The sequence below is a fragment of the Antedon mediterranea genome, chromosome 9 (genome assembly GCF_964355755.1).
Source record: "Antedon mediterranea chromosome 9, ecAntMedi1.1, whole genome shotgun sequence".
In the NCBI taxonomy this organism is placed as follows: Eukaryota; Metazoa; Echinodermata; class Crinoidea; order Comatulida; family Antedonidae; genus Antedon; species Antedon mediterranea.
The window spans coordinates 21,926,624-21,937,560 of NC_092678.1; the positions used below are offsets into that span (position 1 = coordinate 21,926,624).

General features: G+C 34.3%; 2 protein-coding genes across 2 annotated transcripts in view; one reads left to right on the top strand and one right to left on the bottom strand.

Moving 5' to 3' along the window:
• Positions 1-497: 497 nt before the first annotated feature.
• LOC140058936 (pre-rRNA-processing protein TSR1 homolog) lies at positions 498-10,888 on the top strand. The gene is made up of 20 exons (XM_072104731.1): positions 498-645; positions 1,039-1,109; positions 1,302-1,388; positions 1,977-2,092; positions 2,495-2,687; positions 3,078-3,148; positions 3,266-3,422; positions 3,552-3,734; positions 4,051-4,204; positions 4,473-4,579; positions 4,897-5,019; positions 6,937-7,007; positions 7,248-7,340; positions 7,656-7,852; positions 8,153-8,211; positions 8,423-8,569; positions 8,760-8,862; positions 8,997-9,137; positions 9,332-9,406; positions 9,516-10,888. Exons 1-20 carry the CDS (start codon positions 534-536, stop codon positions 9,695-9,697), a joined length of 2,442 nt encoding a protein of 813 aa, XP_071960832.1. The 5' UTR covers positions 498-533; the 3' UTR covers positions 9,698-10,888.
• The window catches only part of LOC140058937 (protein phosphatase 1H-like), a 49,617-nt gene continuing 43,615 nt past the window's right edge, over positions 4,936-10,937 (bottom strand). The window contains exon 9 of the mRNA XM_072104733.1: positions 4,936-4,947. The gene's annotated coding sequence lies outside the window, so the exon portion shown is untranslated. The remainder of the gene's footprint in view (positions 4,948-10,937) is intronic.

Sequence of the window (10,937 nt, forward strand, 5' to 3'; positions counted from 1 at the left end):
TGTATTTTTTATCCCGGCATAATTTATCGTGAATTATTCATGATTTCTGCCGAGACGTAATAGAACTTTCGCTGGGAGCCTACAACCCACAATAACAGGCTAGCTAGCTCTACTACTACTAATAGGGCTAGGCCTACTACTTCTGAATAGACCAATCTCCACTAAGCTCTAGGCCGCCTGGCTAGCCTAGTGTAGTAGAGGCTAGGTTAAGTGTGTGTGTGTGGAGTGTACGTGTGTGCCAAAACAAGAAATTGGGAGTGAACTTACAAAAAAAAGTGCTAGGATTTTTTTTTTCTTAAATGCATCTAAAAGATATTTAAAGTAAATTCACAGTACACACAAATATAAATTGAGTAAACAACTAAATTTTAAACTTACCGCCTCATTTTTGTTTTTCAATTTTCATTGGAAAAAAAGTTTTAAAATGACGTCTGCGCTACGAACTAAAGAGGGCGCCAGACTTAAAATTAATTCTCATCATATCATCACACGCCTCAGTGCACACAACATACGTAAACACGTGTGTGTACAAGATGGCAGTTGATGGCCAAGAAACGCATCGTTCAGGAACTTTAAAACAGAAAAATAAGACACATAAAACAGGTCGACATCGTAGTAAAGGACAACTAGAGACCATATCTAAAGGTACACCTTTAAAGAATTACCTAAATAGTATTAATTGTTATAGTTTTTTAGGCTAGGCCCGACGTCAAAACCAACTTTACTTGTTGTTGGAACAGGAAACTGGCCAGTGAGATCAATTTCCTGAGGCCTACTGTAGGCCTACCTTATCTAGGATGTTATCAGATGTTTTATGTAGTATGATTTAGTTACTATCTACAAACTATCATATCTTTTTATATTATATTAATCCACAACATAAATTACTACTACAATACATAAGCATATCTGCAATTCATTTTCACTTTTTCATAATAAAATAAATCATAATACAGTACACAGTATTAATAATAATATAATAAAAAAAACACTTTTTTTCTCAATGAAAAATGGTTTTCTTTTTTACCTACATTACAGGTAGAGTTAGTGTTAAAACAATAAGCAAGAAATTACGTAAGGACCTTTCCAAAAACCAGCGACGACATCAGGTTTGTAGATTCGCGTCATTATTTTGTTTGAAAAAATCTAACCATATTTTTATACCACTAATGTCTTTGAAATTTGTCTTAAAATTGTTTTTATTTTTTTTTGTATGTTTAAATTCAAATTATAAAGAAGGTGTTTGCTCATTCCCAAAGTCTGACACTTCTTTAATTTCTTGTTTTAAATTTTTATTTTAGGCAAACCAAATACGACAGAAGAAGAAAGATGATGTGATAAACAGAAAGAGAAAAATTGGAGGGAAATATGGTGCACCCCATCTTGTGGTAATTAAAAATAGGGAGAGGGATTTCGGGAAAATGGTTGAGAAACCAGTGTCTCCTCTACAAAAACATTTCATCCTAATATCTTAAAGAATTTATGCACTTGTCAATTGTATGACCCACTATACAACCCTGGGAGAGGTGCAACATTTACAAACAAAATGTTATTGTTTTGTAAAAAAACCTAGATGGTATGTCACATCAATGAACAATGGTGTGTCAATGTATGTCACTTAACACCCACCTGTCATGGTCACCTAAAGGTAAGTCACCTTTTTTGATGCAGGTGTGTGATGGTAGTTCAAGTTCAAGTTAAAATTTATTGTCAAATACACAGTAAATGAAATTTGCCTTCCAAGGTTCAAATTACAATAAAAATAACAACAGTTAAAAAACATACAATAGTACTATACAATGGATGTATAAGGTATGACGCACATTGACAAATGAGGGGGGGGGGGGGGCTAGTATATTGGGTCATACAATTGATAAGTGCATTATAATAAATGATTATTAAAATAAATGTGACATTATTATCATTATTAATGATTGTATTTTATGCAAGAGTGATGATTGAATGTTCTTTTAAAGACTGTATTCTGTGCTCATCAAGAAACTGACGTAAACAATGTGGTAAACTTACTGAAGTCATGTGACGAATCGGCAATAATCAGCCAATCAGAAAGCGGGTTAACATGTGACATAAGGTAGAGTGGTATTCTGTGTAACTTGTCCTAAGTTTTGGTAATTTTTTCTATTTTATTGTAATAAAATTACAGTAGGACACTTATTAAAGCTCTGTCTACATTATCAAACTTTATGTGACAACAAAATATGTCATATCACTACCATATTTAAGAATATATATATTTGGGCACGTCACACTTTTTTTATCAAACTAGTTTGATAGTGTAGACAGAGCTTAAGAGAATACCGTACCTTCGGGACCCAACAAAGTGTCCCCTTAATATGGATTTTCCCTGAATAAGGGTTGGCCATAGTCTAAATGTTTGTTTCGCAGGAAATAGTAGGTGTGTCCCTTGAATAGATGTGTCGTCCCAAAGGAGAGTTTTACTGTATCGTTTCTTATATATTCATTTCTTTAACAGTATTCCTAGATTTAAACAACGCTTCACATTACTTCTTCCTCCTCCGGACCTCAAATCGATTCTGGACGCTGCTAAAGCGTCCGACTCAATAGTAGCCGTGCTCTCACCGGACGAAGGCTGGGACGCATGGGGTGAACTATGCCTAACCAGTCTGTTTGCACAAGGATTGCCAGCTACCACACTTCTGTTACAGGTAAGGTTACGATACAATACGATAAAACTTTATTGTCACAACGGCAAAAATATACAGTTATGAGATATGGTAATACAGCAAACTGTCAAGATCTGTAGGGATACTGTATCTTAATTTGTTTCGTATCTTGGAAAGGTTCTAGGATACAGTATCACATGTTCATCACATGTTACGTTTATATATTTTAGAAATTCATTCATGATACTATACAAATTATAATATTTGATCCACTGGGAGAATTGGCGTATTCAGAGGAGTTGATTATAAATATGAATTATATAATTGAGAGCGAGGACTATGTATTTTAAAAATACTTTTATGTTTTGTCTGTATGAATGTTGTAATGTGTTGTTGATAACATTATATATTATTTTTTCTTGGTGTACAAAGGGCATGGTAGATTTATCAATCAAAAAGAAATCAGAATCAAAAAAGAACTTACAGAAGATTATAGAAAAGAGGCAAGTTTGTTTGTAAAAAAAAAATAAAATTGATCACTTAATTTTTGATAATTCATCATGATCTTTCAGGAATTGTTTGACATACATTTTATAATCTATTTTCTCTTTCATGGAAAGGTTTCCAAAAGAAAAGATATACACGTTAGACTCGGCGCAAGATGCAATATTGTTATTGCGTCACCTAGGTGACCAAAAGTTGTCATCAATCAGGTGGCGTGACACACGCCCTCATATTCTAGCACGAAGTGTGAACTTTGAACCTAACCCTGAACAGGTACGTAGTGTTCTACATTATATAAGTTTTTTTATTTGCATTTCACATGATTTAAATACTATTTAATAGTCAAACAAAATTATTGTTTTAAAAATAATTGTATTCTTTAATTTTATTTTGTCATTCAAGTGTCTTCTTGGAACTCTTAAAGTGTCGGGGTTTTTACGAGGACGACCTCTGTCTGTAAATGGTCTAATTCACATACCAGGGTATGGAGAATTCCAAATGAAAGAGATTGATTCACCACCTGACCCTTGCCCTTTGAAATCGCATCCAAGAAAGAAAAAAAGTAAAGCTGATGAAATGAATATTGTAAGTAGAAATAATTAGAATAGTATTGAATATGAGTATTGCATATATGAATATGTATGAGTAATTGCATATATGAATATGTATGAGTAATTGCATATATGAATATGTATGAGTAATTGCATATATGAATATGTATGAGTATTGCATATGAATATGTATGAGTAATTGCATATATGAATATGTATGAGTATTGCATATGAATATGTATGAGTATTGCATATGAATATGTATGAGTATTACATATGAGTATGTATCAGTATTGCATGTATGAATATGTATGAGAATGCTAATAAGTGACCTTTATTCATAATCATAGGATGAAGATAAAGATCAAGCAATGGACGAAGACATAAACGTATTGGAGGTCGTTGACACGGCTAAGCAGGAGTCACTGCAAGCCGAGGCAGAGATGGATCCGATGGAAGGAGAGCAAACATGGCCAACAGAGGAAGAGATGGCGGATGCTGAAGGTATGCCATGTTGAAAATATGAAACAAAATATGTTTCTATTTTATACCTACTGTAGGCTAGTTAGCTCATCCTAGGCCAGGCTGCCTGTACTGCCTCCCGGGACAGCCTTCTTGATCCTTATAGGCTATCCTTGCTCTATGTCAACATAATCATTAGTCTGTTTAATCCTAGACCAGTCTTCTTCAAGGTCAACCTGATCGTTGGTCAAACCTTTTCCTAAGCCACCACCATCATCATCAATTCATGTTCTAATTTATTTGTTTTTAGCTGCCCTGAAAGACAAGACAAAGAAAATATTAAGGAAGGTTCCCAAAGGAACGTCTGAATATCAGGCGGCCTGGATACTGGACAATGAAGAGGAAGAAGAAGAATCCGTGAGTAATATAATATTTAAATTATCTTGCTGGTTAAATCCTTTAAACAGATGAGCATAGTTTGAAATTAGGCATGTATTACAATCCTGTTGGTGCAGTACCCGCTGCTTACTGGGGCTCAAATCTAACCCCTAGCCATCAGCCCAAGCTCGGTCTAGAGGTATGAACGCCAGGGGGTCGATCTGGAGGTTATGGGTTAGAGTTTCACCTGAGAATTACTTGCATACACAATAGGGAACTAAATCCCATGTATCTTAAATTAATTTGGAATAATTTTATGAAATTAATAATAACTAGTATTACTTTGATTCTTTTAGAGTGAGGATGAAAGTGAAAATGATGATGCCTCAATGCAAGATGAAGACAACCTGCAAGCAAGAGAAATCAGTGATGAAGAGGGTGACATGGCTAGCATTGCAGATACAAATGATTTTGAAACTGTAAGTATTAAGCTCTGTCTACACTATCAAACTTTATGTGATGTGCCCATATATGTGACCCGATCTGGCAAAACCCTACTTTTGTAGGAAATATTCATTTTGTATTTTTTTATATATTTGGATTATTTGAATCATAAGCTTTGCAATGGTGTTTATTTCATAAAAATTGAGTAAATATTTAAAAAGTTATTATATTTTAAAAACTTACAAATCATTCAATTAGTTTACGAGAAAATCGCGTTTGAAGTTTGCAATAATGAAATTCTTTTTGATACGCGCTGAAAACTCACTCCGTAGCAACGCGGTATTTTGGTCTAAGGGAAGTGTATGCGATATAGCAGCAGCGTGGCCACTATGGTCAATTTGACTGATTTCAGACGCCGTTTTAACCTATTTAGTCACTCGAATTAACTATTTTGCACTATTGAAAAGCAGCATTATAACTACCAAGCTAATGTTAACTGGTTTCGGAAGTGTTTACGATATCAACAACAAAAAACCAAGCAGACCAAGCTTGGCCTAGGCGCGCCTATTCAGATTTTCGCCGTCATCGCCTGAAAGATGGGTGTTCATCAGGTCGTGTATTGCAGCGGTGCATCAACAACACGGGGGCTAGCGTTAGCCTAGACAAGTTGGCCGCCTTGCAGTGTCACAGCTAATTGCAAGCTTACATTGTATTGACATTTACATTTGTTTTTTTTTATAACGTGGAAGATTCGCTGTGATGTTTGGGCTTGAATCCAATGATTTAAAAAAACAACTGGACAATAAATTAAATAATTAAGAGCCGATTGGATATATAAAATGTATAAATAAAACTATTGACAATAATATAAAGCTAAGCCCAGTAGTAGTAGGCCTACAACCATAATATTTAATAGAATTAGGCCTAGGGCCTACCCCAAAAAAGTGTAAAAAATACAATTGAATTTATGACGTGAATTGTTTTTGACTTGTCTATTTTACTATGAAATAAACAAATACACACTACAGCTATTGCAGAACACTTTACTTTGAATATTAAAATCGTTTTTATTCCAATTTACGACATGCTGTGTGTAAAATAAAAATAACCTTACAAAAATGTAAACAACTTTTTATTTCCGCGCGTAGAGAGTATAACATCTAGCGCGTTGACCAATAACGTTTGTTATTGCGATGATGCGCCATAGCAACACACGCAGTTCGCTGTTCCAGAAACTTCGAAGAACCGAATTTTCTGAAATTATGTCATAGTAAATCAAAGTTTTCATTGGTTCCTTCTTTAAACTCCGCCCTAAAACTTCCATATTTGGAATGTCAAATGGATGAGCTTTATTTTGATGTGTGACCTTTCAATATTGTGCAGCGAACTGGCGATCAAAATGTCGTAAAGCTCGGCAACTTTCAACTGAATTTACGCAAAATTTTAGCGTAGATCGTGAATAAATTGTTAGGCTTGAGGAAAATACATGTTTTTAAAACTCTCTTTTTTCATAATTTTAGTTAAATTTCGGGAGTTTAAATCAGGTAGACGTATTCTTAAATAGTGAAATATTTCGAAAATGCAAAAACATGTAATCTGCCAGGGCAGTCGATTTGGACGTATTTTGACTGATTACGTGAATTTTGAATTGCCGACATACAAAGAGAGGGTTTTGCCAGACATGGACATGGACATGTCATATCACTACAATATTTGGGCACATCACACTTTTTTGTCAAACTAGTTTGATAGTGTAGACAGAGAAAACCTGCCAATACCATACACTCTTGAGCTAGCCCAGAATCTCTGGTTTTTAATTTTGTTTTATGACGTGGTCTGTCTTGTTAGAATAGGGCCTTTTGTATAGAGAATACTGAATATTTATATGTAAATTTAGTTATAATGAAACTGGAAATAAACTGTAAATTTGAAGTGTTTTTTTATCTTTAAAGATCAGTATAACAGGAGGACAGAAAGATAATTATGATAAAGTTCATTTTGATGAAGAAGAAGACCTAGAAATGTAAGTCAATCTTTCCTCTGAATTTATGTTTAGACGCACTCTTGATGTACAATACATGTCTAGGCCTAGTCTTGTTGCACTTGTCTAGGCCCTGGAGTTATTGAACTTGTCTAGGCCTAGGCTTATTGCACTTGTCTAGGCCTAGGCGTTTTACACTTGTCTAGGCCTACCATTGCTGGGGTTATTACCCTTGCCTAGGCCTAATGACTTTTCATAATTGTTTTGGTTGTTTTCTGCTAGGCTCAACAAATACAGAGAAGAGAGAATGAATGCAATGTTTCCAGATGAAGTTGATACACCTAGAGACGTAACAGCAAGAACTAGATTTGCCAGGTAACTGAAATTAGGATGCGGCGGAGGATTACCAATTAAAGATCTATGTTATTATATATATTAGAATACCCTCCTTTGGATATTCCTATTCAGGGGAAACCTCTATTAAGTGGACACTTTGCTGTCTCCCGAATGTATATGGATTTTTTTACACGAGTTTTTTGCGGACGGAATTCAAAGAAATATAAAATATTTTTAGAATATTTTAGTTATTAGTTATTTACTACAATTTGTAAAGCTATATCATTATATTTATTTATATCATATTTTTTATTTGTTTTTCAATATTTTTTCAATCATTTTTTATTTATATAGGTATAGGGGTCTTAAAAGCTTCCGGTCTTCTCCGTGGGATCCCAAGGAGAATTTACCGCTAGACTATGCTAGAATATTCCAATTTCAGAATTTTAATCGTACGAAGAAAAAAGTTGAGAAACAGGAGATTGAAACGGATGTACAACCTGGGATGTATATAACAATACATATAGTGAATGTACCAAAGTCATTTATAGGTTAGAGTGTTTTTAGTAATAATTATACCTTATATGTTTATTGCATTGTACTAGTAGACTGTATTAATTGAAACAATGCATTTATATTCAACCAAACAGTTAAGCTCTGTCTACACTATCAAACAAAAAAAGTGCCCATTTATAGACATGATGTCATCATATCACTACCATATTGCTCAGCGCTTAGAGGTGCCCTGAATTATGCACTATATTAAATTGAACATTATTATTATATATAGAGGTAAAGAAGAATATAGGCTTTGTATATTAAATTTTTATAGCATATTATTTAATTTTTAGATGATTATAATGCAGAGAAGCCACTAGTACTGTTTGGGCTTTTACAACATGAACAAAAGGTAAGCAAATAATTTGCGTTAATATAGTGTATTAAAGATATTTTTTACAGACCATCAAATACAAATTTTCGCACTGAATATGTAGGCAGATGTCTGAATCTGCCCAAGTGCACAAGTTTCCAAAACAAAAACCCATATTAATTAATTAGGAGCATTTGCCAGTTACTTATTGTCATCATCTATCAAATTTTTTTTAAAATTATTTTTTCAGATGTCTGTGTTACATTTTGCACTCAAGAGGCAACAGAGCTATGCAGAGCCAATCAAATCAAAGGACCGGTTAATATTTCAGACTGGATACAGGTCATTTACAGCCTGTCCAATCTTTTCACAACACACAGTTGGTGACAAACAAAAGGTAAAATGTTTTGATGATTTGCTAAGTACCATACTGAGAACTTATAGGATAGGGTGTATATAACCAAATGATTATACATATAAATGTACAAAGCTAATGCATGTACATTACCTACTCAGATATAGGCCCACCCTGGGGTGTAAGCAACTTCTTTCCTAATTGCTTAATCTTTTGATTAATTTTTGTTTAGTATGAACGGTTCTTTCCAATTGAAGGAGTCACTGTTGCTAGTGTGTATGCACCAGTTGTTTTTCCACCAGCAAATATTCTAGTATTCAAGGAATTACCAGGAGGTGAGTTGATGGGTCCATTTGTGTCTAATGAGCATGGTATAATCCATTGAGGGATCAGCTCAAAAAAGTGTTTCTAATTTAGTATTAATATCTCCTGACTTTTGAATTATGAAGTCATCTTCTTTATTTTGCAGGGTCACATGTGTTAGTTGCTACAGGAACGTTGCTCAGCGCAAACCCTGATCGGGTCGTCGTCAAGAAGGTGGTGCTTAGTGGTCATCCATTTAAAATTATGAAAAGACAGGCTGTGGTCCGTTACATGTTCTTTAATAGAGGTTTGTAATTTATCAATACAAAAAATATATTGAACTTCGGGACCCAACAAAGTATCCCTTTAATAAGGGTGTCACATAGAGGCTCTACTGTATACTAAAAGTAGTAATGAGATGTCTATACTGAAGTCTTTACATAAGTCTTGACCCTTATAACCTTACCTTACCATATAAATAATATTTTTATTTTTGCGCAGAGGACATACTATGGTTTAAGCCAATCGAATTGAAGACAAAATGGGGTCGACGAGGTCATATTAAAGAACCTTTAGGTGAGTGACACAATTATGATAGTAAAATTGAGGCACATTTCGATTGTGCCGTATTCGTAATTTTTATAATTTCTGATGTTGTATAATAACATTTTACTAATTTTTACAGGAACTCATGGGCATATGAAATGTATATTTGACGGCCAGATGAAGTCACAGGACACTGTGCTAATGACGCTGTACAAACGCATATACCCAAAGTGGACGTATGACGTAGAGGGCAGTAAAGGCCTTGAAATAACACCAGCAACGATTGGGAGCTGCACATATGTTGAAGATTATATGGAATGATAGTTTGCTTTGGCATGATGGGATTGCACAATATTTTAAACTTTGTGAAGCATATTCACATTTGATGTATTTAATTGGATACTTCAGGATTGCAATTTTAAATTTATTTTAAAGAGATCTTTGGCTTGTCTGTTTTTAACCGCCCTCTACAGCCCTCTGTACTTTAACATTGAGTACTGTATTGGTTTTTCCATTATTTCAATTGCTAAGCTTAGTTAGTAGAGAATAAAAAGCTTACGTTAATTAATATTTACCATTCAAATAAAATGTTATGTTTCTGTTGAGCAGAAAGGTTTCCAATCGGATACGCCAATTGCATGTTGGGTTTTATTGATATTTTAGTTGCCTCATTTTAATGAGAAGCCATGCAAGCTCTACCACGAAATGGAAATAAAAATAAACTATGTAGATAGATGGTGTTACTGATTATGATGTTAGTATTAGTATTTGCGTGAATTGAAGCATTGAATCACAACATAGCCTTTTATAGCATAATCTACTTTTTAATAATTCTTTTAAGAAGTTAAAACAACTCCTTTTTTATTTAGGCTAATCATTAATTTTGTATAAACTGTCCCCAGAGAAGTGGTAATCACAGTCCCAAAAATGAATTCACAGTATTGTATATAAAATAAACCTTGACATTTCACACCTGCCTTGTATTTCGACTCCAACTAACTTGAGTGGCCAAGCGGTTAAGACAGTGGAACCGTAATTACGTAGCCATAACATCGGCAGGGGTTCGTGGCTCACTCACTCCATGGTTCTGGTGGTAGAACGAGTCTTCTCGGATAAGGACTATAAACCGTAGGTCCAGTGTACACATCTAGCTCGTGTGCACTTTAAAGAACCTAGTACATCTTTCGAGACGAGTAGGGGGTTACCCCGGTGTATTAGTACATCACAGCCGCTGATCACCAACTGGGCTCTCTGGGAGACCAGTCTTTGACTGAAGAGGTTACCCAGTATAAATATAAATTTCAATCAATCTACCACACTTTAGAATTTAGCCTCAAAACTATTTTATGAAGCCTTAAGGTCAATCCACATAAAAAGTAACAAATAATAATAATTTGATGATTTTACAGAGAACGTTGAAGTGGCAGAATATTTTCGTTTCTGTGGAGTACGAATTTGTCTAATTTTAATGCTTTTATTTGTGAAATACATGGTTTAATTTCAATAATATTATGTCAATGTTTTGTACATTTGTAGTTAAAATACAAGACAGGTGCGAAAG